At 48.1% G+C, this 27,966-nt stretch overlaps 1 protein-coding gene across 2 annotated transcripts; it reads left to right on the top strand.

The window, feature by feature from the left end:
• Positions 1–164: 164 nt before the first annotated feature.
• Positions 165–27,966, top strand: CALCOCO2 (calcium binding and coiled-coil domain 2). Of its 2 annotated transcripts, none has more exons than XM_060646311.3 (13): positions 165–283; positions 8,881–9,070; positions 13,819–13,921; positions 14,081–14,214; positions 16,170–16,295; positions 18,566–18,654; positions 18,995–19,064; positions 20,006–20,128; positions 20,409–20,498; positions 22,982–23,077; positions 25,177–25,312; positions 26,370–26,398; positions 26,927–27,966. In XM_060646311.3, the coding sequence occupies exons 2-13, from the start codon at positions 8,891–8,893 to the stop codon at positions 27,101–27,103; spliced, it is 1,353 nt and encodes a 450-aa protein (XP_060502294.2). In that variant the 5' UTR covers positions 165–283; positions 8,881–8,890; the 3' UTR covers positions 27,104–27,966. The 2 variants fall into 2 exon arrangements, with proteins under 2 accessions (XP_060502294.2, XP_078293390.1); XM_078437264.2 differs by lacking the exon at positions 165–283 and adding an exon at positions 1,453–1,524.

Here is a 27,966-nt window from a genome sequence, read left to right as displayed (position 1 = left end):
TAAAGGTAAGTAAACAGCTCATTCTAAGGGAAAAATAGGCTCCTTGGGGTGAGAATGCTGTTCGGGATGGGCGAAAAGCACAAAGAGCCGCAGAGCGCCCCTGGGGCTCAGTCACCTGAGCACTACAAGTCCCAGCAAACATCGCGGCGAGGGCGGAGCTTGGTAGCCGTTGTGACGTGGTGGGCGGGATCAGACGGGATCTGCGGTCCCAGGAGTTTTTAGCCCCGCCCCTGTCCCTTGCCCTGCCCTGTTGCTGTTGTGCCGACGCCGGCTGCTACCCCCGGTGAGTCCCTGGAGTGAAAGGAGGGCAATTAGGGGCAGTTGGGCCTTCGGGTTCCCCAAATTCGGACTTCCACTCCTGAGGAGGCACCTTGGGCAGGCAGAGATGTGGCTAGTTTCGGTTTTCACTAGCTTCCATCTTTCTAGGGTGACAGTAAGTGTGAGTGGCGTCATGGAGCCCCTGGGGCCCCTCCCGTGGCCTTGGAGGGTTGAGGGGCAGTTTTCTCCCGAGGAGGGCCGAGCTTCAGCGCTTGTGGCCGGGTGGCAGGCTCCTTGAGCAGAAGGGACCCCTCTGACGGCGAGTCAGGGTCTTGACGTCACAGCGTCATCTACCCCACCCCCCACCCCCCCAGTGGGCTGAGGTCTTGGCAGTTCCTTAATCCCTATCCTTGACGACATCAGCATCGCTGTTTGCTTCGAGGCTGCGGCGGCGCTCTGCCCGGTCACCCTAGGCAAGTTACTTTCTCTTTGGGCCTCAGTTTCCCTGTCTGTGATCCCCAAAGCCCCTTTCCTTCAGATGAGGCCTTCTGTAATTGGAGATATTCTAGGCAGCCGAGAGGAACGAGCGTAGTGACCTGCTTTTTTACGGTTGATCTCCTGTAGCCCCTCCTCACCGCTACCGTCACCCCAATTTAGTGTAGGTGCTAATGTTCCCCGTTAGGATTTCAACCCCGCCCAGGCGTGTTAACTTTTCCGGATCACTTGGATTTTTTGTTCCTGATGCAAGCCAACAAGTGGCCTTTGCTGGAGCTGAGTAGAATAACACAGATGCTATGTATTATAACTTAACTTCCCCCGTTGGCAAAAACCGTTTCAAACAAAAGACTCTTAATGCAGTCGGTCTTCGTAGATTATGGAGAGTACATGACTAGGAACTACCCAGGTGACTCACTTTCACGGGTATTTTCAAAGGGCCTCTACCTGAAACTCGACCCTTGAGCAGGTATGACAGCTGTGGAGTGGAAAGGACCCCGAGAGAGACAGTGAGTTACTTAGTGTCGACAAGCTGTATTATCTTTCAAGTCAGGTGGTACATCCAGGGCTCCTTAAAAACTTTGTGCTTGTTGATATCATACCATGGTTCCTTCTTTCCTTAGATGACAAGAGAGGCCGTTTAGATGACCTCTTTCGCTTTCTTTTTCTTTCACTTAGGATCACCATGATCGCTGGAAAGTTTCTTAGAGATTTTCTAGCCTGATCCATGCGTTTTACTGATGGGGATCCTGAGGCCTAAAAGGAGGGAGTGTGAGTTGGTCAAGATCGCAGAGCTAGGACAGGAACCCAGCCAGGCCCCTTGGCTCCTAGCCTCGCTCCCTTCCCACTACACTTGAAACGCTGTCCCCACCCATGTCATTTCAGGGGTCAGCACGGTCACCCCTTTCAAGGAAAAAAGTGTACCATCTCGTTATAGAGGTGGAGGACACGGCTTTGAGCCTCTCAAACGGTTTCTTCTGGTTGCCTGCATCTCCTGTCCCAGAACGATTTTTCTTTTCTTCCCTGGTACCGTTGCCTCTACTGGTGTGGGGTGTGGTGGAGGGCCTGCTTAGCACAAGCTGGGCAGCCAATCCCAACCGTTGTTAATGAGGAATATTAAAAGCCTCCTGGATGGGGCGCCTGGGTGGCTCAGTCGGTTAAGCCTCCGACTTCGGCTCAGGTCATGATCTCGCGGTCCGTGGGTTCGAGCCCCGCGTCGGGCTCCGGGGTGACAGCTCAGAGCCTGGAGCCTGTTTCGGATTCTGTGTCTCCCTCTCTCTGCCCCTCCCCTGTTCATGCTCTGTCTCTCTCTGTCTCAAAAATAAATAAACGTTAACAAAAAATTTAAAAAATAATAAAAAAAATAAAAAATAAAAGCCTCCGGGAGGTCCACAAGTTTTCTAAGGTACTCTGAAAGATTTTAGGTAAAGAACTAGAATGAGGGGCGCCTGGGTGGCTCAGTCGGTTAAGCGCCCGCCTCTTGATCTCGGCTCAGGTCTTGATCTCAGGGTTCATGAGCGCGAGCCCCGAATAGGGCTCCGTGCTGCTGGCCGGGAGCCTGCTTGGGATTCTGTCTCTCCTTTCCGCCCCTCCCCTGCTGGTGCACACATGTGTGTGCTCTCTTTTTCTCTCTCTTTCTCTCAAAATAAACGAACTTTAAAAAAAAAAAAAAAAGAACTAGAATGATTTTGGAAATTTTGTTTTTTTTAATAGTCTTTTTTTTTTTTTTTTTTTTTGTTTATTTTGAGAGAGAGAGAGTGCAAGCGGGCAGGGGGCAGAGAGAGACAGACAGAAGATCCGAAGCAGGCTCCGTGCTGTCAGCGTAGAGCCTGACATGGGGCTCAAACTCAGGAACCCATGAGATCATGACCTGAGCCGAAGTCAGGAGTCAGATGCTTAACCAGTGGAGCCACCCACGTGCCCCTGAACTTGGAAATTTTGGATTCCAACAAGTGGCTCAATAGTTTGAAGACCAGTGACTGTGTGTCTTTGCTTTTGCTCATGGCCATCCTTACACCCAGAGTGGCCACTGTCCATGTTCTCTAAGGGTAGTTTTGAGTACGTATCTCTTCTTGGGCCTGGGAGGAGTGGGATTCAAATCCGTTCATGCATTTTGCTAATTGCTACTAGTTTAGAAAGTTGCATAAGCAGAATGAAGGAATTAGAGTAAATGTGGTTTGGTTTTTTTGCTTATCTTTGTTTTTACTGTTCCCAAATGAAGAATTGGTTTGCATTTCTCTCTTCGCTGTGGAAACATTTGGTTTCCTTCTGGGCACTAATCCAGAGACACTACTGATAGTCTTTATTTCTCTAAACATGTGCCCACTGGTATGAAAGGCTGATGCAAAAATGTTGGGCATACTCTACAACAGAACTTCAGTTATTTTTTTTTTTTTTTAGTTATTTTTATTTTTGAGATTATTTCTTCTTCCTGGTTAGGCATACACGGGGAGAATCTTTAGAAAAATTGGTGAGTTGATTTGGTTGAGTATTTGCATTGTTAGAATCTGAACCAGGAAGCTTTGTAGTATTTTCGGATTTTTCTGCTAAAAAGCATATCCGTGTCCTTTATGAATTCACTCAGAGAGAGCCGAAGTAGAATTAGCTGTTCCTTTTCAGGAGAGCATAACAGAATCTATGCCCTCATGGAACAGTCCTGGGAGTAGTAGATTAGGCTTGAAAAGCTCATTAGATGAAAATGTGTCAGGTTTTCTTAGAAGCCAGAAGCCAGTTCAGGGGACTCATTTGAAAATACATTGCCTGTTATTGCATACATCCTCTGAGAACCCTAATCCTTTCGGAAACTGAGCTGAAAAATCACAGTCCAAGTAAAGTGCCTCTGACGGTTTGTTGAACCTCTGCGTTATCTTCCCATACTCGACCGTTTGCTTGTAGACATCCCTTCTTGGCCTTGGTCACTCCTTATTTTTTTTTTTTTTTAATTTTTTTTTTTTTTAACGTTTATTTATTTTTGAGACAGAGAGAGACACAGCATGAACGGGGGAGGGGCAGAGAGAGAGGGAGACACAGAATCGGAAGCAAGCTCCAGGCTCTGAGCCATCAGCCCAGAGCCCGACGTGGGGCTCGAACTCGCGGACCGCAAGATCGTGACCTGAGCTGAAGTCGGATGCTTAACCGACTGAGCCACCCAGGCGCCCCTTGGTCACTCCTTATGTGGCTAGTCTTTGGTGTGAGGGTAGGAAGAAGGAGTTAAGTGGAATACCAGCCCGTGATTTCTAGGAGACCTAATTTCATCCCACTGCTTTTTCATGACTCAGTAGCTCTCCAGGCTTCTACATTTTTGTTTGTTTATTTGTTTACTTTGACAGAGACCGAGCTGGGGAAGGGCAGACAGAGAGGGAGAAACAAGAGAATCCCAAGTAGGCTTCTCGCTGTCACCCCAGAGCCTGATGGGGGTGGGGCTCGAACTCAAAAACCACAAGATCACAACCTGAGCTGAAATCCAGAGTTGGATGTTTAACCATCTGAGCCACCCAGGCGCCCCCAGGCTTCTACGTTTAACTTTTACGTTTTTTCTGTTTTTTCTCCTTCCCTCCCTGGATATGATCAGAATTAGAAATGATGGTGGACATCATTAGAAATGATGGTGGTTCTATGGGGGAAGAGTGGTTAAGGAAGGGGAAGTCGGGGGCGCCTGGGTGGCTCAGTCGGTTGAGCGTCCGACTTCGGCTCAGGTCATGATCTCACAGTTCATGAGTTCGAGCCCCGCGTCAGGCTCTGTGCTGACAGCTCAGAGCCCGGAGCCTGCTTCAGATTCTGTGTCTCCCTCTCTCTCTGCCCCTCCTCCACTCACACCCTGTCTCTCTCTCTCTCTCTCAAAATAAATAAACTTAAAAAAAATTTTTTTTTAATAAAAAAAAAAAAAGAAGGGGAAGTTGATGCTCAAATCCTTCCACTTTTCCTTCCATTGCTTAAATCATTCTACTTTTCCTTCCATATCCTCTCCGCCCCTTCTATAAACAGTCAACTTAATCACTGGGGGGGGGGGGGGGGGGAAGAAGGGTTCAAGGATCACTGACTTTGGGGCCCCTGGGTGGCTCAGTTGGTTGAGCATCCAACTCTTGGTTTCTACTCAGATCATGACCTCATGGTTCGTGGGTTCGAGCCCAGCATCAGGCTCTGTGCTGACACTGCGGAGCCTGCTTGAGATTCTCTTTCCCTCTCTCTGCTCCTCCCCTGCTCGCACTGTCTCTGTCTCTCTCAAAATAAACTTAAAAAAAAAAAAAAAAAATCAACTGACCTTAAAAATTAGTGGTAGATACCTTCCTTCCAGAAAAAATTCAATGAGCGACCTCTTTACTGACCCAGTTCAGATTGGCATGGTTATGCTCTAGATTAACCCATGGCCTTTTCTGTCCTCGGCTTTGGCCTCAACAGAGCCATTGCTGTTCTCCAGTCTGCCTGCCTCCTCAACCCCTTTCTCAGTCTCTGTGGAGGAGAGTTTTCTATTTCAAGAACAACTGAGTTCCAAATGCCTAGAGAGCCATAGGTGCCCTCTGAGTCATCTTGGGAAGGTGATGAGATCTCTGAAATGGGAAACTTCACGGGGTCTTACATTTTTGATAAGCAAGGAACCAAGACTGTTGGACTTTTCCAGGCAGATGATTAGATGTTCAGATGAATGTTAAGAGAGAGTTTCCACCGGCTGTACGCTCAAGCCTCAGGACATGAGCTCGTGTGTGTGTATGTGTGTGTGTGTGTGCGTGTGTGTGTGCGCGCGCGCTGTCCTTTCTTCAGTGTTCTGTTCACGAGCTCATTGATTGATTGTTTTCTCGAGTAAGGAAAGAGATCACACGAAGCCCTCTTACCCTTGGCTGGTCTTGCCTTTCAGAGTAACATCCATTTGCAAAACAGCTTGCCAGAGTTTGAGTGTGTAGAAGGTGGGTAATGGAGTGTGAATTTTATGGGTCCTGAAGGAAATCAAATCTGTGCCTTTTGTTTTTTTGGCTCTTGAACCAGCTAGGCCAGCTGAACCAGCCATACCGAGAATTGACATAGCACTTGGAGATAATCATCTCTTCACCCTGTTTCAGAAAAGGGAAAGCTGAGAAACAGCAGCCTCTCTAAGGGTCTCCAACAAAATTAAGAGCAGGGCCTCAAAAAAATGAGCCGCATCGTCATTCACACCATTGTTTGCCTACAAAGCGCCTTCCTTTCATTTTTTGATGAATCTCATGCATTTCATTTATTCAGTGAATACTTAATCAGCAATTGCTATGGGCTAGGCATTATGTGATGTACATTGGGGTGATAGTGTTAGGAAGTAAAAGAAGACGGAGTTGGGTACTCAGGTTAATTGAGAGACAGGCCCTGAAGCCCCTCTTACCCGCGTGTTCTTTATGATCCACAGATCACAGATTAGGTCGCTTTACAAGCTCAGATAAACGTTCCAGGCCGAGGACAGAGGGAATATGCTGACCTCAGTATGACTCGAGACCCCTAGGAAAGAGAGAGGTCCGCAAGCAGAGAAAGCCCTCCGTGGCCACCCTCCCGTAGCACCCAAGAGATCACACAGGCAGCCGCTTATCGTAAAGGAACCGGTTCTGACCTAGATGGGGACCTGACCTCCCCCTTCCTCAGAAAAACCGATCTGAGGTTTGAGGTTGCGGATGTGGCTAAACTGTGTCACAAACCAGAAAGCCAATACATGTCTCAGTTCCTTAGCTCAATCCCGAGACTAGGCAGTTCAGTGCCATCGAAGTCCTCTCGCCTTCTCTGTGAAAAATTGCCTACTGGAGGAGTTGAAAGAAGGGGCCTCGTTGCTTAGAGTCCAAAATAAAATAAATAAATAGGGTCAGGCAGGGCTAGAAGAGTTATGTTTTTTGGTTATTGTACTTATTTTTACAAATTGTGCATATATGGGGCGCCTGGGTGGCTCAGTCAGTTAAGCGTCCCACTTCGGCTCAGGTCGTGATCTCATGGTCTGTGAGTTCAAGCCCTGCGTCAGGGTCTGTGCTGACCTCTCAGAGCCTGGAGCCTGCTTTGGTTTCTGTCTCTCTGTCTCTGTCTCTGTCTCTCTCTCTCTCTCTCTCTGCCCCTCCCTGCACGTGCGTGCTCTCTCTCTTTCTCTCTCAAGAACAAACACTAAAATAAATAAAAAGAAGTTGAGTGTATACAATCTTCTAGCATGTTCCAGCAGCCAAATTTGTAAGGTATTGCATTCCCGTGGATTCAGCTCTCCTTCATGTGCTGTGTACAACTGAATATGTTTCCATCGCTCAGTGAAACCCTGGGTTGAGGACCATGGATGGACTCACTAAATGTTAGACCAGGGTGGCGTTTAGAAGGAAGAGCAGGTGACTTTTGAGAGGCAGGAAATAGCCGGTCTCAACAATTCAAAAGACTCTGTTTCTTTTATATACTGTTTTACTTCCCAAATACTTTCTAATCCTTGAGTACATCTTTATCTGTACCGTGACCTGCGAAGGTGATATACAGGTTTTATCCCCAATTTTATAGATAGGGATCCAACTCGCTTGCCGTCCTCCGAACGGGGGGGCAGCATTTCTCTGTTTCGTTGCTTTTATGCGTGCCATTTCACTTACCTGGAGTTTTGTCACCCCCAAACCCGCTTGTCAAAACGTTCATCTTCCTTGAGGGATCATCCAGGACTCTACTCACTCCTCAAAGCCTTTCTTCTTCTCTCTAACCATTGGCATCTCTCCCTCTTGTTTTTTGTTGTTGTTGTTGTTGTTGTTGTTGTTTTAAGATAACTTGGGTGGAGTTTTGTTTTGTTTTTGTTTTTTTTTTTTGAGTTTATTTATTTTGAGATAGAGAATCCCAAGCAGGCCCCACACTGTCAGCACAGAGCCTGATGCGGGGCTTGATCTCACGAACCATGAGATCGTGACCTGAGCCGATCGTGATCGAGAGTCAGATGTTTCACCAACTGAGCCACCCAGGCACCCCGTCCCTTTTTTTTTTTTCTTTCTTTTTTTTTTTTTAAGTTTATTTATCTCCTGGGGCATCTGGGTGGCTCAGTTGGTTAAGTGTCCGACTTCAGTTCAGGTCATGATCTCATTCACAAGTTTGAGCCTTGCGTCGGGCTCTGTGCTGACAGCTCAGGGCCTGGAGCCTGCTTCTGATTCTGACTCCCCCCCCCCCGCCCATCCCCCACTCAGTCTCTCTCCCCCCCCTCAAAAATAAATAAACATTAAACAAAAATTTTAAGTTTATTTATCTCCCAAGAGCATTTTGCACGGATTCTGTCCATTTGGCAGTGAGGTAGATGTTATTAGCTCCGTTTTACAGGTGAGGAAACAGGCCTAGGGCCCAGCTGATGAAGTGAATTGCTCAAGCTCACGCATCTAATAGGTGGCGAGGCTGGAATTTGAACTTCATTTCAGAACCCATGCTTGTCCCCTTGCATGTCAAATAACCCCCTGCTCTCAACCCTATCTTTCTTCCTGCACCTCTGCCCAGCTCCTAGCAGAGTGAATACATGCAAAGACTCACTAATTATAGGATAAATGCAACTGAATGGAGAAGCTGACAGCTTGAGAAACCGACATTCTGGAAGTCACGGGACTTGCTGCGATGAAAAATCTAAACTCTAGGTCTTCTAGTTCCCAGCTCAGGTTATTTTCCTCTAGGCTGCCTTACTTATTTAAGACATTTAGAAGTAGAACAAGCTAGGGGCACCTGGGTGGCTCAGTCGGCTGAGCATCTGACTTCGGCTCAGGGTCATGATCTCGTAGTTTGTGGGTTCAAGCCCCGCATCGGGCTCTGTGCTACCAGCTCAGCGCCTCGAGCCTGCTTCACATTCTGTGTCGCTCCCTCCCTCTGTCTCTCCACCGCTCATGCTCTCTGTCACTCGAAAATAAGTAAAAATTAAAAAAAAAAAAAAAAAGTAGCCCAAGCTAGCTATGAGCGGAGAATAAAGGTATGTGAGGGTGGTGGAGCTCAAAGACATTCATACGAAGTTCTAGCATAGGAAGCTCTGAATGCAAAATGGCTCAAAGTGAAACAGAAAACAAGTTGTATGATCTCAATCCTTGTCAGGCTTTTGCTTTTCCTGACTTGCCTCGAATGGAATGTTCCTAGAAACCTCTCACAGATTTCAGACAACCGTTTCTCAGCCGTATTCTGTCCCCTGTCTCATAACAGGACGCTCACCATGGAAGAAACCGTAGAAGATCCCCCCACATCCGCTGTCTTGCTGGATCATTGTCATTTCTCTCAGGTCATCTTTAACAGCGTGGAGAAGTTCTACGTCCCTGGAGGGGACGTCACATGCTATTATACACTCACCCAACAGTTCATTCCCCGTCGAAAGGATTGGATCGGCATCTTTAGAGTAAGTGCTCAAAAACCAAATGTAAATGTTTTATTGATTTATTTTTATTTAAAAAAAATTTTTTTAATGTTTTTATTTATTTTCGAGACAGAGACAGAGCATGAACGGGGGAAGGGCAGAGAGAGAGAGGGAGACACAGAATCGAAAGCAGTCTCCAGGCTCTGAGCCATCAGCCCAGAGCCCGAGGCGGGGCTCGAACTCACGGACTGTGAGATCGTAACCTGAGCTGAAGTCGGACGCTTAACCGACTGAGCCACCCAGGCGCCCCTTGATTTATTTTTAAGTGTTTATTTGTTTTCAAGAGAGAGAGAGAGAGAGAGGGACAGATAGAGAGAGGGACAGAAAAGGATCTGTGCTGACAGCTCAGAGCCCAACGCAGGGCTCAAAGTCATGGATCGTGAGATCATGACCCGAGCCGAAGTCTGACGCTTAACCGACTGACCAACCCAGGCGCCCCCAAATGTAAATGTTTTAAAATTAATCCTATTTTGAAATGTCCACCTGTGAGTTGACTGGGATGAGTGGCCCCTTACGTAATTTCCGTGATCTTAAATATTGCTTTCCAACTTAGTAGAGTGTTTTAATATGAATATTACGGATCTGAAAAGGATGTTGAGAAGTTACCCGGTTTGACATCCTGCACCCGAGAAGTTTGTTCCTGAATAAATACGTCTTGCTTCTTTGTAAAGATTTCCAGGGAGAGGAATTTTTCTGAGGTCCCTCAGGGACCTCTTCTAGTGTCTAATTACCCTGCTGGTTCAAGTACAGAAGTGGTACTTTTTTATTATAGTCCACTCACTCTCTGCCTCCCATTCTCCCCACCCCCATCTGTATCTCTGTCTCTCACATCACATACACACACACACACACACACACACACACACACATCATAATGACAGATCTTCCTATTATATCCAGAGACAGGAGCTAAAGGTCAAATTTTAAGTAATTTACATCGCTGAGTTCCAACGTCAGTGACCTTTGTTTTGACATCTCAGTATGTCATGTGCTTGTTTGCCAATGTTCGTCCTGAAATCAGGCATCCTTCTTGACAACACAGGGAAGGAGCTGGCGTTTGTTCACATCCCTCATGGAGCCACTTTTCCTTAATTGTTTGGAATTCCAAGCTAACTGATGGAGCCATGGAAGCTGGTGTTTAGAGGCAGGGATAGTAGACAACCAGAGAGACCCTGGCAAGTATCATGACACCTCCTGAGACCGAAGGATATTGAGCTGTTAGACTAAAGGATGTTCTGGGGGCGCCTGCGTGGCTTAGTTGGTTGAGCGTCCGACTCTTGACTTGAGCTCAGGTCATGATCTCACGGTTTGTGAGTTTGAGCCCCGAGTCGGGCTCCACACTGAAAGTGCAGGGCCTGCTTAGGAGTCTCTCTCTCTCTCTCTCTCTCTCTCTCTCTCTCCTTCCCCTGTGCTTGCTCTCTCTCTCAAAATAAATAAACTTCAAAAAAAAAAAAAATACAGGATGTTCAGAAAACTGACACATCAGTGTTTCCCATTTTGAAAAGAAGTTAGTAGTTGTTTTTCTCTTCCCTGTATGTAGCAAAGCTGGCCGGTAGAACTTTCTACAAGGGAGCTATACCTTCAGCTACACGTTCACTGTCTAGGACAATGCCCTTTAGCCCCATGTGGCTGTCAAGCACTTAAGATGTGACTAGTGAATTAATTAAAAGTTAATTAATTGAAATTTAAATGGCCTCCTGTGGCTAGTGGCTATCGTACTGGACAATGCAGACATCGGCAATAAAAAAATTAGCCTTTGAAATGCGATCTGTAACTTTTTTTGCAACACGGTCATCCTTCTGTTTTGCTTAGATTGATTATATTTCCCAAGCACTTAGCAACTTCCAGTGAGGACTTAACCATAAGCCAAGTGAAAATCTTATGTTTTTTTAAAAACGAATGTTTAAAGGCATATTTTTAATGCATCTATATTTGGAATGCTTCATGCATCTCAGAGGTATTGCCATGACTCCATGAAGAAAGCATGGTTAATCAAAGAATGGCTTCTAATATTCATTGTTCATAAAGCTGTTGATTTGAACAGCTACCCAGGAGCCTGAAAGGTTTTTTTTTATTATTACTGAGAGAGAGCAGGAATGCAAGTGAACGAGGGCAGAGAGAGAGAGAGAATCCCATGAGGGGCAGAGAGAGAAGTGGAACTCACCCGATGCGGGACTCGAACTCACAGACCATGAGATCATGGCCTGAGCTGAAGTCAGATGCTTAACCAACTGAGCCACCCAGGCGCCCCTGGAAAGACAGCTGTAAGGCTCATAAGGAGAACACAAATTTCTTGAGAACGTAGAGTGTGCTATGTCTCTGATGAGGTTTTTTTTTTTGTTTTTACGTTTATTTTTGAGAGGGAGGGAGCACACAAGCGGGGGTAGGGGGGTAGGGGGGAGGGGAGAGAGAGAGGGAGACACAGAATCCGAAGCAGGCTCCAGGCTCTGAGTTGTCAACCCAGAGCCCAACGTGGGGCTCAAAGCCACAGACTGCGAGATCATGACCTGAGCTGAAGTTGGGCGCTACACCGGCTGAGCCCCCCAGGGGCCCCTGATGAGGTCTCGTGCATGGGTGCACATGCGTGCGCATGCGTGTGCGTGTGCCCTTTGATCCTGACAGCACAGCTGCACCCTCAGGTGGGCGTGTTCCCTCTTGTGCACAGGTGAATAAAAATGAATAGACCCAAGACCGTGACCTTCCTGAGGTCTCCCAGTGAGTAAGTGGGGAACAAGTGTGTTGGACGCCTAAACCTTTGCGCTATTCTGCTGAGTTCACACGAACAGCAGATGGTATATTAGAGAGCGAAGAGTTGCCTGTAGAGTGTCATCTCTCACCTCTCCCTCGGAAAGCCCTCCCGGTGTTTGTTCTTGCAACGAGGTCTTTCTCAAGGAAACCCCACGCCGCATGGGCTCAGACTCACAACCTCGGGGTCAAGAGTCGCACGTTCCACCAACTGAGCCTTCTTGCGGCGCAGTCTCGACCATAGTCCTCAGCTCCTCCCCAGCCCTGACCCTGGGCCTTCCTGGCACGGCGCGGGCGCTCGCGAACTTGGTTTCAGCGTCCACTGTGCTTCGTCTTCTCAATAAAGCGAAAGCTGCCCGCACCGATAGAGCCTCAAGCAGGTGGTAGCTTCCCTGCCTTCAGCGCGTGGCCCTGTGCTCCAGGCTGTCCTTTACCTGGGCGTTTACCTGTGCCCAAGGTCTCCGAGAGGGGACAGGTCCGAGAAGCGCGCCCGGACCAGCGCGACTCAGGTGGGGGACCCAAGGCCAGAAATCACAGGCGGCCAGAAGTTGTCTCCTGGTTCCAAGACCGCAGTAATTCTTAGGCCTTCCCAGATATTTTGGTCACAGTGCATTAAGAAACTCCAGGATGTGAATGAAGACTCCATAAAATTCCTGCTTCCTGTACCAACCACAGGCCGCGCTGGCTCCGGGCTGTTTCCAGCGATGGGGTGCGTGTTAATGAGACACTAAAACATGCCCTGGTACGTTCTGATGAGCGTTCAGTGTCGCCTTTTCAACCCTGCACTGATTCCTTCGTATATAAAAACGGAATTTTATTTTTAGTTCTTCTTCTTCCCACTGGGCTCAGGCAGGGTCAAAATACGGCAATAGATGTAATTCTGCTTCTCATTTGCTGAGTGTTCTCCCCTTGAAGACACAATGGCTCCCTTTCTATTCTCCGGTGTGCCCTTACCGTCTCGATATGATTTGAGCCATCTTTTACCCTCCTTCGACTTTACTGAGAATATTTTCCACTTAACCGGCTTCCTGCTCTGAGGCATATTTTACAGTATCCGTATATCATGACTTAATGCTTTCAATACCTGGAAGGGGCCTTCATGACCACCAGAAGCACCAAAAGGCCTTCCTTAAGCGCGTGTTAAGAAAAACACTGAAGAAAGAAAATTCTGTAGACGGGGCTCAGTTTCCTGGGGCCTCATCATCTCAGAACCCTTTGGCCCCTCTACTCCGCAACATGCACATTATTCAAAAAGTGCATTTTAAAGATATGCTAGTCTAACCAGGTCAGTCTGGGTGATGAGACTGGACTGGACACAGGAGAGGACTGACCAGTGGAGAAGGCAGATCAGAAGGGCTTTCTGATTAAGAAGTTCTACGAAGCGTTGTAAGAAGACAGCAGGATCAAGAGTCACAACCCCAGATTTTCCCCAGTCACTCACCGTTCTCTGACTTGGTGTTAATAATTTTTGGAACTCTTGTCCTGGGTGTGGAGCGGCCAGTTTACATTTCTAGGCATTCTGGACTGTACAGGTGTGCAGGCCAGTTTCTAATTGTATCAGACCTTGTACCACATATAGTTGTCATGAGTCAAAAAGCAAGACCTGGGGGCGCCTGGGTGGCCCAGTCGGTTAAGCGTCCGACTTTGGCTCGGGTCATGATCTCACGGTTCGTGGGTTCGAGCCCCGCGTCGGGCTTTGTGCCGACAGCTTGGAGCCCGGAGCCTGCTTCGGATCCTGTGTCTCCCTCTCTCTCTGCCCCTCCCCCCGCTCACGCGCGCTCTCTCTCTCTCTCAAAAATAAATATTAAAAAAACTTACTAATAAAAAGATCTGATCCAATGGTGGGTGGATCTTATCATACTGAATTCATTTTACTTTCAACATCAACAAATCAAAAGCAAGTGTATTTTGAGAAGACAGAGCCCAAATCAGGACTCTCCCCTGAGCAGTTTGAGATGCTGAATGAGAACCTTTTGTCATTGCAGGTGGGTTGGAAGACGACCCGGGAGTATTACACCTTCATGTGGGTTTCTTTGCCCGTTGACCTAAACAGCCACTCAGCCAAACAGCAGGAGGTCCAGTTCAAAGGTAAGGAAAATAAATACCGGATCAAAGGTGTTGAAGACCGCAGCCAACACGGATTCCCTTGAGCTTAATTAAGCTTTCTGGGGCAGATAAAAAGACTTCCAGATTTTCAGCTTTCTTACTAGACCTAATTTTGGATTAAAAATCATGTTGCGTCTTCAGCTTATTACCTGCCCAAGGATGATGAGTATTACCAGTTCTGCTATGTGGATCAGGACGGCGTGGTCCGGGGAGCAAGTATCCCTTTCCAGTTCCGTCCAGAAAATGAAGAGGACATCCTGGTTGTTACCACTCAGGTCTGTAAATCTCACCTCGAGCCCTTCCCGCCATTAAGAGTAGCGATTTCACAGGACACCTGGCTGGCTCAGCTGGTGGAGCATGTGACTCTTTTTTTTGTTTGTTTTTAATTTTTTTTAATGTTTTATTTATTTTTGAGATAGAGACAGAGCGTGAGCAAGGGAGGGGCAGAGAGAGAGAGAGCGAGACACAGAATCCGAAGCAGGCTCCAGGCTCTGAGCTGTCAGCAGCACAGAGCCCGACGCGGGGCTCGAACTCACAAACCGTGAGATCATGACCTGAGCCGAAGTCGGAGGCTTAACCGACTAAGCCACCCAGGAGCCCCTGGAGCATGTGACTTTTGATCTCAGGGTCAGGAGTTCAAGCCCCACGTTGAGCATGAAGCCTACTTTAATTAAAAAAAAAAAAAAAAAATCGTAATTTCAGGATAGGGTAGAATTTGAATCAAAAAAATAAGCCTTTACTGAATGCCTTAACAGATGCTATTGGGAGAAATGTATCCTGTACCCACTCAAACCTACTCAGGAATGACGTAGAAACATTGAACAGAATCACAAGAAGTGATTTCTCCTTTCTCTAAAACTTCTGTAACTCCGTTGGCGTTCAGTTACTCCCTTCACTTTTCCAGTTGCTTAATTTTTGTCATCACATCTTAGCACCACAGTAAATGACTCTGCTCCTCTGAGGAGGCACACACCAAATATCCTTTGTGTCTCTTAGTTCTGGCCCAGGGCCAGGTCCACATGAGTATTAGATTCATTTACTTACCCAGTTATTTCATAGGATGCCCTCTTTCCATCCAGCCCCGTGGCGGGCAGGGAAGAACGGATTAAATCACTTACTGTCCCGAAGCTCATCCAATAGGAGAGACAAACGATACTAAGCATTTGCAAGAAGAATCCACATTCTTCTGTCATTCCCCCTTTTAACTTTTTTTTTTTTTAAGTAGAAATATATTTTGGGGTTCATAAAAAAATATTTTCAAAAGTCATTACAGTGAATCGCTTCTCACTTAAAAATAAACTCTTGAAACGTATTTAACTTGTTTTCTTACTGAAGTCTTAACCACTTTCCAACCCCACGTATCTTGGTTATAATCCTAAAATTTCTTGACCAGTTTCTTGGGCAAGCACCTTACAGTCCATGTACCTTTCCTAATAGATCTAGTCCAGGCTTTTAATAATTCTGGGGAGACCTCTCCAAATCCTTGTGTTGGTCTCCATATCTCTTAGTCCGGTGACGTCACATTGGACGGGCTGGGACACACTCAGGCAGAGGAGCGGTCAAGCGTATCTTCACCCATGGGGTCAGCGGAACGTAAACATAAACCAGTACTGAGATGATATCTTTATTGATACACCACTTGGTCAAAACTGGATTCTTTGCACCCCATATCCTGTCCCAGCCTTGAGACGGATTCACACGTGTTGTTAGTGGGTCTTGACATCTGTTTGTTTAATCTCCCTTCCTCTGGGCTTCCTGACTGGGTCCCCAGTCCCTGCTGGGTCACTGCCATTATTCCCTCGTCCCCTCACGCATTCCCAAGGAGCCCACCAAGGGAAGCCCAGCCCGTCACCTTTGCCGAGTGGCCACGGAGAGCAGTGATGGCAGTGGGAAAGGCATGCAGAGACAAACACAAGGATGCGGTCGGAGCCAACCCTCCACCCCAGAAAGATGAGCCACTCTTTCGCTTTTTATGGTCTTCATTTTGTTTGCCTGCCTTTCTTGGTAATGGCGGGCTCCGTGTTGCAATTATCCAGACATGCCTACACGGCCCCCTTCCCCTCCCACCTGAGGAGGTGTTCCCATTCGAGGTTCACAGATGCCCTAATAGTGAGTGGGAAGCCAGCAGACCCTCAGCATCCCAGCCTGTGGGAACGTTCCGCCAGCGGCACTTGACTATCCGTCGAGCTACAAAAGGTCAAATACGAACTGATGGAATGCTCTTTCGTAGGGGGAGGTGGAGGAAATCGAGCAGCGCAATAAGGAGCTTTGCAAAGAAAACCAGGAGCTGAAGGACACCTGTGTCAGCCTCCAGAAGCAGAACTCAGACACGCAGGCTGAGCTCCACAAGACGCAGGTATGGCTGCTGGTTCACCGTGAACCTGCACACCAACTCAACAAACAAGCAAAACGTGTAATGAGACTGGAGTACAGAGGTCACAAGCGGGTGGTGTCTCTTCTTCGGCACCACTTTCTCTTTGGCCTGTGATCTCCCTCCCTCACACTCATATTTTTGAATAGGCACAGCGTTGAAAGTTTTCTGTGGATTACCTTATTGCAACTCTGGAATAGGCACTGTTATTACCCCGAGTTTACAGATGAGTAACCTGAGGCCTGAAGGGCAAGTGCTCCCTTCTACAGCTAATCAGTGATGGTGGAGCCAGGATTCAAACTCAGGCGGTGTGGCGTCTTCCTAGTTCGTACGGAGAATATAAAGTATTTTCTCTGATTAGCTGGATCCGGACATCGAGGGAGAAGAGAGGATGGAGGCAAGGTTGCAAGTTCTCCTAAGTCCTTGCTGCTTCTCTTTTGAAACATCCTTCAAAACAGCAGGTGGTAAATGAGAGTTGAGCATGCAAGGAGCTAAAGAGGAGAATCTTCTCTAAAGACTATAAACTTAATTACCCTGAGGTCATGCCTTAGAAGTTTCCAGAACACGCAGACGTTGGCAGTCACCATCTGTAGAGCCCTTGATCTACAGGTGAGGAACCCGAGGCCCAAAGGAGAGAGGAAGAGGTCAATTTAGTGATCCCACTGGGTTAGAACCCACTTCTCTTCGCTCCCAGACAGACCGTTCTTTATACCTTGCTGTCACACAAGTGCCCATGATGTCCTCGGCCCTGGGCTGGTATAGAAGTGGATGACAGGTCCAAGATACAGATCTGGCCAATCGTAGGCAGTGAGGTAACAGGGGTGGCATAGGTATATAATTCACAAGCTCTCTGTCGACCATCAGCGTCTGGCCAGGAGCTCACCTGCCAGGTTCTAGCCAAGGAATCACAAGGTCTGGGTTCTTGGGTTAGCTCGCCTACCTACCTGCTACCAGTTGTAATGATAACACAAGCCAATATTCAGCACCTACTGTGTGCCACTGTAATTAAGCGTATTTTTATCAGTGAAGTAAGCTTCGCTTACTCCTTAAAATGACCCGGCAGCTCAGGGGCGAGTGAGTGTGGATCAGTCAGTTAAGCGTCCAACTCTTGATTTCGGCTCAGGTCATGATCTCACAGTTTGTGAGATCGAGCCCTGCACTGGACTCTGTGCTGTCTCTCTCTCTCTCTCTCTCTCTCTCTCTCTCTTTCTCTGCCCCTCCCCCACTTGCATGCAATCACACTCTCTCAAAATAAGTGAATAAAACATTAAAAAAAAAAAATGGGGCGCCTGGGTGGCTCAGTCAGTTAAGTGTCCGACTTCAGCTCAGGTCATGATCTGCGTTCATGGGTTCAAGCCCCGTGTCGGGCTCTGTGCTGACAGCTCGGAGCCTGAAGCCTGCTTCGGATTCTGTGTCGTCCTCTCTCGCTGCCCCTCCCCTGCTCCTGCTCTGTCTGCCTCTCTTTCTCAAAAATAGATAATAAACATAAATTATTTTTTAAAAGACTATGCATTTGTAAGTCTTGGAGCTAAAAGCAGCGAGTCAAAAAATTAAAAAAATAAAAGCAGCGAGTTATTATTGATACGCTGGCTTGGCTTCAGTGCAAAATGAAGTTGGGGAAGAAAAAACAAATGTCTGGGACCAGTACGGTGGCCACCAGCTGCAGGTGGCTATTGAACACTTGAAACAGGGCATATTGTGATACTCTGGCAGCGTAAAGTATATAACAGATTTTGAAGGCTTCGTATGAGAAAAAAAGTAAAATATTTCCTTTTTATTTACATATTGAAACAATATTCTAGGCCTGTTGGGTTAAATATGCCGTTAATAAAATTAATTGTATCTGTTTCTTTTTACTTTTTTGAATGTGGCTACTTGACTTTTAATTACGTGCGCAGCATTCAGGAATGTATTGGATAGCACCTTTCAAAGAGAAAAGCCACTTTATTTCACCCACTGCCGTGTCCGCAGTGCAGGAACAGTGCTTCCTAGGCAGTCACTGAACATTTGCTTAGTGAATTAATGGACAGATACAAGCTCCAGGGGAAGAGAAGTTACGGTGTGTACGTTTTGGGGAAAGAACAGATTGAGAACATGTTAATCCAGAAATCCCCTTACTCGGACGTTTCATTCACTGTTGTGTCATGACACATAGCAAGTGCCTAACACGTAGTAAGTGTCCTGTGAATATTTGTTGGATGCCTGAGATTCTAAAAAATGGCTTAGAAATGGTCGGTTCCTTTGACGTTCTGCAGGAGGAGCTAGAAATTCTAAAGAGCACCGCTCAGAAGCTGGAACAGGAAGCGAAGGCGCAGAAGGACGGCTGGGAGACGGAGCTGCTTCAGTAAGTGTGGTTCCCGGCCGGGAGGAGCTGCGTGTTGTAGACACCCTTGGCCGGGCTCTGATCAGTTCTCCAGAACTCCCTAGAAAACAGTCCTGCCATCAGGACAGTGATAGGAATGATTCTAGGTTAGACAGGATCTGAATGGTAAGGAGACACGACCTGAAGTCCAGTATTAACGTGAAAGTTGTCGAATGCAGGCAGTTTGAGGTCAGGAAGCCGAAACGGGACGGAAGAGGAGTGGATCTTAAACTCACTCCGCGGCCCTAGGGCCAAGGCGGCCTTAAATCATTGAAGGCCTGGGGGATCTGACCCGCGATCGGCGTGTTTTTCACCTCCGCAGACTGAAAGAACAAAACCAGAAGATGTCCTCAGAAAACGAGAAGATGGGAGTCAGGGTGGAGCAGCTCCAGGTAGGTGATGCCGGACCTTTGCCAGAGTGCGTTGTCCTCCCCTTGCCACCATGCCTGCCTGGTGGCCCAGAGAGAGAAAGCTACGTTGCACCGTAGTGAGTGCCCAAAGCGTGCCTTTCAAAACATCAGACTAGGGGCGCCTGGACGGCTCAGTCGGTTAAGCGTCCAGCTTCAGCTCAGGTCATGATCTCACAGTTCGTGGGTTCGAGCCCCGCTTCGGCCTCTGTGCTGACAGCTCAGAGCCTGGAGCCTGCTTCAGATTCTGTGTCTCCCTCTCTTTCTGCCCCTCCCCTGCTCACGTGTGCTCTCTCTCTCTCTCTCTCTGTCTCAAAAATAAACGTTAAAAAAAAAACTGGGGGGTGCCTGGGTGGCTTAGTCAGTTAAGCATCCAACTTCGGCTCGGGTCACGATCTCGCAGTTTGTGGGTTCGAGCCCCGCGTCGGGCTCTGTGCTGACAGCTCGGAGCCTGGAGCCTGCTTCGGATTCTGTGTCTCCTTCTCTCTCTGCCCCTTCCCCTCTTGTGCTCTGTCTTTCCGTCTCTCAAAAATAAACAAATGTAAAAAAAAAAAAAAAATCTTTTTTTAAAAATGGGGGACTGTCAGCTCTCCCAGTGGTTTCCAGACTTTTTTCTTTTAGCTATAAAATCCTTGCAAGCCAAGTCTTTCTCAAAAGCCTAGAACCTAAAGCAGATAGCAGCTGAATCACTCTTGTTTTGAGGAAGCTGTACCTTAAAGAGCAGCTGGTTGAATTGTCCTCATTCGAGTCTCGGCTACTGAGGGTGTAAGGCAGAGCTGAAGAGAAAACGTTCCAGGGGTGTCTGGCTGACAGTTGGGAGTTGCTACGGAACACACACCCCTTTGTGTTAGCGTTCATTAACTAGCACTGTCTCCCTCTTCGGTGGTCCCTTCATATCTTGGTTATATTCACTCATCTTGCTTTAGGCCCAGCTGTCAACTCGAGAGAAGGAAATGGAGAAGCTCGTCCAGGGAGATCAAGATAAGACAGAGCAGTTGGAGCGACTGAACAAGGAAAACAGCCAGCTTCTTCTCACTCTAACCCAGCAGGTAGAGTCACGGACGAAACTAACATTTTTAGGCCCTCGCGGGAAAGCGTATGTTGTTCTTTCTTTACTCTGTCGTATACCTGGGTTATCGCCGGCTCCGGGAAAGGCCTCGGAGGAAGCCACCTGAAATGAGGGGCCTCGTGGCTGTTCTCAGAAGCCAGCAAGGGCAGACTCCCCTCTGTCTCTGCATCCTGGCTCGCTCATCGGCTCAGCGGGCCCTTCCCCAGTGCGCGTGTGCCCGTGTTTCCGCAGCGGCGGTACTGAAATCTATTTCCGTGCAGAAGGAGCGCCAGAAGAAGCTGGAGCAGACGGTAGAGGAGAAGCTGAAGCAGGAAGAAACAACCACCCTGAAGAAACAGCAAGCGTTAAAGGCATGTCTGTCTTCGGATGGCTTTCGGGGGAGGGAGCCTACGGGAAGGAAGGGGAAGGGTTTGTTTTCAGGTGACGGAAAGGATAAAAAAGACAGATGGGGATAGCGGTCGCCTCCGGACGTTTTGCTCTCGACCCAGAAGAGGACAGAGAATCTGTCGTTTACAAAACGTCTCAGAGAGGTGGCCGTTTCTGCGGTGTGGTGAATGGCAGAGCGATACCGAAAGTGAAACCACATGACAGGTTGTGGTAAACACAACCTTGGACTAGGTTACGACCCAGAGTAACCCGACTCCCTCCTTAAAGAGTTCTTATGGGGGCAGACAAATTAACAATTGTAGCGCTAAGCTGTACGGTTAGAGGATATGGCAGCAGTCAAAACAGATTTTGTTGTAACTATAATATTAGCAATTAGCATTCTAAATTATTCTGAGCTATAATAATATAGTAATGAAAGCCTAACCGTCTGATCTTTTCCTATAGTAGAATAGAATGTTGGAAAAGAGGCCTCGTGGTGATGACAGGTACCAAGAAGCCCCATTTTCTCAATTGATAGAAGGGTATGAGAAACCCTGATGTCTGGAGGGTATCCAGCTGCTGGGTTTATAAATCCTATCACACAGGCATCATGCATTCACTCAGTCATTACTCGGTCAACTATGGAGTCCCAGTATATATGAGAGACCATATATTTTCGCATGCTAAGGAGGAAAACAAAGTTCTCTGAACTCTGTTCCCGAACCAAATCGGCCGCCCAGAGAAATGTTTTATTCGGCCACACTGATGTTTTTCAGAAATTGAATTGGTGACCAACAACTAAACATGGGAATATTTCCCCCTTAAAAACAATTTTTTTAACGTTTATTTATTATTGACAGACAGAGAGAGAGACAGAGCATGAGCATGGGAGGGGCAGAGAGAGGAGGAGACACAGAATATAAAGCAGGCTCCAGGCTCTAGGCTCTGAGCACAGAGCCCGACGCGGGGCTCGAACTCACGAACCGCGAGATCATGACCTGAGCCGAAGTCGGACGCCCAACCGACTGAGCCACCCAGGCGCCCCAGGAATCGCTCGTTTAAATGACCCGTGGCCATTCAGGGGTCTGAACGTCCTTGTGGCGGGTGTGGGTTCCCTGGGTTTTCGTGGAGTGTTTTCCAAGACCCAGGCGCTCCATTCTTCATTCCCCACCTATCCCAAGGAACCCCAGCTATGAGGACCACGTATCTTATGCTTCAGGAGCCTAGGAACAAGACGTGGAGCGCCTCCAGGCAAAGGTAGAGGCCGGGAAAGCCTGTTTCTTAGAGAAGTACAAAGAGTGTCAACGACTCCACAAACAGATCAGGCAACTCAGGGCTGCTGCGCTGGTAGGTGACGGAAATAAGGGGCCCAGGCAGCAAGGGGTGTGAAGGTTTGTGGTGCTTAGACCAAGCCCAGAGCCCAGAGGACTGTCCATCCTTGTTCAGGAGAGACATTTCTAAAAAAAAAAAAAAAAAATCTCCTGCTAAAAAGAGGCGTGGACGGCCAGAAACCAGTCTGGGGACCCCCCCGAAATCTCGGCCCCCGGCACAGATCTCAGGGAAGGATTTTGTAACCACCGAGCAGGTGTCTGCGTAGACTCAGATAGTCCTTTCTTATTTCTGCCTTTTGAGGAAGTGAAGCAGGACCAGAAGAGCCAGCAAGAGCCCATGGGGATGGGGAGCCAGGAGCCAGCAGTGAGCACTGTCGTCGGGTAGTCCCTCCCGCATTACTACCTCAGGGCCGGCTAGAAGCACACGGCAGTCCGGGCACCAGCATTCAAATAAAAAAATCTTGGAAAAAAAAAAAAAACCAAAAACAAAAACGCAACTGATAGGACTAGCTTAAGTGTCTTTGTGAGGCGTGTGCATGTGTGGAGGCAGGAGGTGGGAGCAAGCCTACCCGTTGTGGGGTGTTTGAACATAGGTCATCATCCTGGGAAGCCCAGGACCTCAGCCTGGGTTCCCGGTGGCCGCGGAGGAATGCCTTCCAGGGTTCCTCCGTCCTCCGTGTTACTTGAGCCCAGAGGCCCGTCCTCCCTGGGAGGGGGTCGCGCCAGCCTAAGCGCCCCGCGCCGCCTTGAGCGAGATGTTCATTCGAGACAGAGACGCTCATTTCCATGGCTGGGTGCGGTCGAACAAGGTTCCGTTTAGCCCTCATCCTGATTCGTCCGTCTGGAGGCTCTTCCCAAGCTTGTCGCCCTTTCCATCTTTGGTCGCTTACACTGCCACTAACCCAAAAGAAATCGGCATCTCGATGCCGGCCCAGGCCTCCCAGCATCTTAAGTCACTTCTCTGTAAGCCGACACCGCCCGCGTCTCCTCCTCTGCGCCCCAGCTCCCTTGCCCCCCCACCCCCGAGTCCCACCAGTTTGGGAAAGCAGGTCCTCTACAGGCCCCTCGCTTTCCCCCACTTGGGATCCGGATGACAGCATGTGATCCTAACCCTAATTGTTTTTTATTACCGATAGGACGAGAACGCTGGCCTGTCAAAAAAACTGAGTGAGAACAAGATTATATATGATGCTCTGCAGAAAGAGAAAGAGAGATTGGAAAGAGAAAATGATGTGAGTGTGTACGGAGGGCGAAAACCTCAAGGTTTTAAGGGGAGGGAGCAGAGTGACCCGGAGATGTGGTGACCAAGAGGTAAATAAAAGAGCCCTTTCTGGGACAGTGGGTGAGACCATTGCTCCTGAGAGCAAATTTAGTCTGGTTTCCTCACCTCCCATGAACTCTCTCTTGGTTCCCCAACCGAAACTTGCTTGGTGTGGCAGGAATCAACAAGAAACGAACAGCCTTGATCAAGATCTAAATTAATTTTACTCTTAACTTCATACCTATTGTAGGTATTGTCTTTGGGGAATCATATCCTACGTCCTTTTTGTGCTAGTTGAGGGACCCCTTTCCTTCGGCACAACTTTCTCCTTTTTTTCTGCCACTAAACCAGGACAGAAGTGATGGTCTGTACTATCGCTGGACCCTTGGTGGGCCCTTAAGAAAATGCTGTGCATTCATTCGCGCCCTCATTCATTCATCCATTCATTCATTCATTCATTCAACCAACATTTATTTTCTGCTGTGGGTTAAACACAAGTTATTGTTGATTGAGGATGATGGCCCTAAATAAAGAAACTGCACTTGGGGGCGCCTGGATGTCTCAGTCGGAGGAGCATGGGACTCGTGATCTCGAGGTTGTGAGTTCGAGCCCCGCCTTAGGTGTAGAGATTATTAAAAACAGTAAGTTAAAACTTTTTTTTATTTAAAAAAAAATTTTTTTAATGTTTATTTTTGACAGAGAGAGAGAGAGAGAGAGAGAGACAGAGCATGAGCGGGGGAGGGGCAGGGAGAGAGGGAGACACAGAATCCGAAACAGGCTCTAGGCTCCGAGCCATCAGCACAGAGCCCGACACGGGGCTCGAACTCACGGACCGCGAGATCGTGACCTGAGCCGAAGTCGGACGCTCAACCGACTGAGCCACCCAGGCGCCCCAAAACTTTTTTTTTTTTAAAAGAAGCTGCACACAAAGGCACTTTCCTGCTCTTGCATCAAAGGTGTCGGTGCATTCTGGCTTCTACTCCTGGATCCACACCTCCCGAGGTTCTCCATCTTTCCCCTCTCCGAAACCCTCCCGGGCTGTGCCTCCAAGTGATCTTTTCTGGCTTTGATTATGCCATTTATGCCCCTTTCAGTACTGTAGGGACCTTTGGAGTCTGTTTCCGGTCTTGTTATTCTCATCCTCTTGATTTAGAGGAATACACCTTGACTTTGCAGTCTCTGTTTTCCCATGTAGGCTCATGGGAAGAAGGGACGACACACAATTTGCAACAGGGAAAAAGATCTGATTTTTTTTTCTTCTAAGATTTTTTTTTTTTTTAAGTAATCTCTTCCCCCATAGTGGGGCTCGAACCCACAACCCTGAGATCAAGAGTCCCATGCTCTTCCAACTGAGCCAGCCAGGCACCCCAAGATCTGATATTTGAAAGTTTTCTTAAGAACCAATAGTAAAGCCCTTTTAAGATGTCAAGGGGCAGTTTACTAATTATAAGAGCTTTAAACGCTGTCTGTCCTCCTCGTAGCTTCTCTCTCATTCTTCCCATTATTCCCTCCCTCCCTCCCTCCCTCCCTCCCTCCCTCCCTCCCTTCCTTCTTTCTCTCTCTCTATTGGTGTATCCATCTGAAAGGATAAAACATGAAGACGGGAAAGTCATATCAGATGAGTATTCACACTGTGTAAGAAAATCGTTCTGGGAAGGTGGGACGGAGACTAAAAGAACCATTTTACCCTCAATAGCATCCAACAGCTTCAACCTTAATATAGCTCCTGCCGCCCTCCTGTAGGCACCCAACTTTTGTACCCCACCTCAGCTGGTGTGTGATTTAGAGGCTTAAAATTCTTTTTTTGAGTTCATCTAAACAAAATGCAGCATATATTTCAATTCAGGTCTAAAGAACTGAGATCTTCAGGGTGTTGAGGCCGCTGCTTTCTCTGGAGAAGAATTACAAATGATCATTTCCCGGGACCCCCCAGGGCCCCGCTGTTCATCGAGAGCTACCTCTTTCCCGCCTTCCCACCTTGCCAAGCGGGCAATCCCCTCTCCACTTGCTTGTGGCCATTCTTTGTCGTCGTCTTTCAATATGTCTCTCTCTCCAACGTTCTGTCCCTAGCTTTTGAAGAGGGAGAACAGCAGACTGCTGAGTTACATGGGTCTGGATTTTGACTCCTTGCCATACCAAGCGCCGACTTCAGATCAAGGAGGTGCAGGACAAAACCCGGCCCTTGTCTATGGAAACCCCTATTCCGGTAAGAGACAACTGCCGTTTGAGCCCGAAGGCCCCTGCCCGCATCCTTTTCCCCCCACTAAGATTCTTTTTGGCCTGCGATGCTAATTAAGACCAGTCTCATTGTTAAGACTTGCTGGGCAGAAGCTGAGGACCCCCAATAGAAGGATTGCCAGGCGAGAAGTGTTAATTGAGAAATAAATCTGAATCTAGAAGACGCAAATCAGATCATGCGCCTAGAGGCAGCAGACACAAATTGAGTCCCGTGGCTATATTCCAAATATATAAATCAGAGAAATGTCTCTGTGTAGAAGATATACACACACAAAGCCGAGGAAGCTAATTAAGGTTTGGAAATGGAAGCACACGAGGTGGGGTCTGCCACCCAGGAATGGGCGGTTATGGCGGCCACCTCGATGGCCTGACCGAGGGTGGCAGGAACGTGCACCACAGAGACCCCGGGGTGGTTTGGAGGACAGAAGTGGGGGTGAAAACCAGTCTTGTCACTCAAGGACTGAGGGGTCAGAGTGCCCTTGCCAGGCACGAGGGAACAGGGAACTTCTCCTTTGTCTCCAAAAGCAATAGAAGACCTCATTGCCTTTTCTTGGGCAGTTTAAAGCAGCCGTGTTCCCTTAAGAGCCCCAGTCAAATCTTTACAGCAGGCAGGGGTATACCTTTGTTTTCCTCTTTAAAAACTGTTTTCTAAGCCTTTCCTTTAAAAATACCTGTTTGCACGGATTCAGTCTTCAAACCTATTCTCAAGTTGTGTCCTTCCCAAATCGTGGCTGTTTTTGTTAAAATCTCGTCTTGCCCATACTGAGGTTTATTTGTTTTTTCTGACTGTATAGAAATATGCATGGCTATCACAAACGCCACTTCGTTATTTTTTTCCTCTTTTCCCTTTATCGTCGACCTGGATCCCCTCTGTCAGAAGTTAATGGTACATGGGCGAGAGAAAGAGACGCAGTGGGGAGAAAGGGGAACAAAGAGAGTTACAGAAAACAGCTGCTGCATCACGGTTGGAGAACCTTAGGGATGGTATTTCTTTCACTGAACGAAATCTTTGTTATTATCCTCAGGTATCCAGGAAAGTTCTGCCCCAAGCCTGGTAAGTACGTGAATCACGAGAGTGCCCACATCAAATCCTTGAGAAATGTCCCCCCCTGCTCAAGTTCATGGGAGAAGCGTAGGGAGCCTGGTTCGTTGTGATAATTCCGGAAGTCAGCTGGATCGATTGGGTCAAAACCCGAAGCCGAGTGAGCCTGTCGAGGCAGGGAGAAGAAAGCCCGGTCCGTCCGCCAGCTTTCTGGCGGGTAGATCTCCACCCGTGAGCGGAGGTACCGGAACTAGGGAGGAGATGCGAACAAGGCAGCCGGTCCAACAGGGCATGTCCCGTGTCCCTCCTGGGCTGGAAGCTCTTTGACCGCTTTAGCACTAGTGGGTCCTTTCACCCCTGGGGTAGAGAAAGCCCCGGGGAGGGCCTCCAAACGTGAATCGGTTCGTTCGTCGTCTGTTTCCTGAGCACCTGCCGTGGGCCGAGCATTATGCTCCGTGCTGAGAATCTCGTAGAACACGGGACGTGGCCCCTGTTACCTAGAGCTTGCCTCTGTGCTGACCTCTTTGCCCTTCCTCCCAGCTCGTCGTCAAGAAGTGCCCCACCTGCAAATCCGACTTTGCTGGCGACATTCTTGATTTCACCTCAGAGCAGCAACGCCCACAGCCCCTCTGTTTGAGTTGTCCGATTTGTGACAAGACCTTCCCAGCAAAAGAGAAGCAGATCTTCGAAGACCACGTGTTCTGCCACAGTCTCTGAGTGTTCCGGCCTCTTGGATCTATACCGTACATAGATTTTGATAGGGTAGAACCTATAGCTTCTACTTGGAGTTATGACCCAAGACCCTGCCTAACGTGAAATTATTAGGGGTTTACTCAGTCCTGCTGCCCTAAGGGTGGAGTCATGCTGATTATGTGGTGAGGGCTGTTACTTCCATCCTTGTGGGTTACAACTACTTTTTAAATCCCATAACTAGCCGTGGCCTGCTCTCCCCTCTGGCGCCCAGCCTTCCGAGGGTCTCCAGCACAAGGGCCCTGGGACGGAACTGACCGGCTTGACTCGAGTGCTAAGTGATTCGTTTTCTGAGTTGTCCCAGCGCCCTTCAAGGTCAGGCCTTGAGTGGTTTTGCCCTCAGTTCTGAGCCTTAAGCCTGCAGCTGGTGATTGAGCAGAGGTTGAGAATTTCTTCCTCCTCCTCCTCCTCCTCCTCCTCCTCCTCCTCCTCCTCCTCAGGTCCCTTCCTCCCACTGATGGCATTAAACTGGGCAAAAATGTCACTGCAGAGAACTCAGTCATCCAATTTGGAGACCAAAGGTTTCACAGCTCCCAGCAGAAGCATCTTATTCCTGAACCCTGGACACAAAATAGTATTTCAATCACAGGCCTTCTCTCTCTCTGGATACCTCTGTTTGGCATTTTCTACTCTTCGATCTTTCCTATGCACGTAACTTTTAGTGTTGTAAGTCCTTTCGTAATGATTAGTAGGACCTGTTAGAAACTGGGTTTGCAACTTTCTGAGCAGGTGAGTTTTGAATATGGAGAAGTCAGAATAATGAGAGCTATTAATCTCTTTAATACTAAAAATAAACTAGTCCTCTGTTTCAGGGACGTGGGTAACTTCAA

This window comes from Panthera onca, chromosome E1 (assembly GCF_046562875.1).
Source record: "Panthera onca isolate mPanOnc1 chromosome E1, mPanOnc1 haplotype 2, whole genome shotgun sequence".
Lineage (NCBI taxonomy): Eukaryota > Metazoa > Chordata > Mammalia > Carnivora > Felidae > Panthera > Panthera onca.
This window is presented reverse-complemented; position numbering and strand designations above follow the sequence as displayed.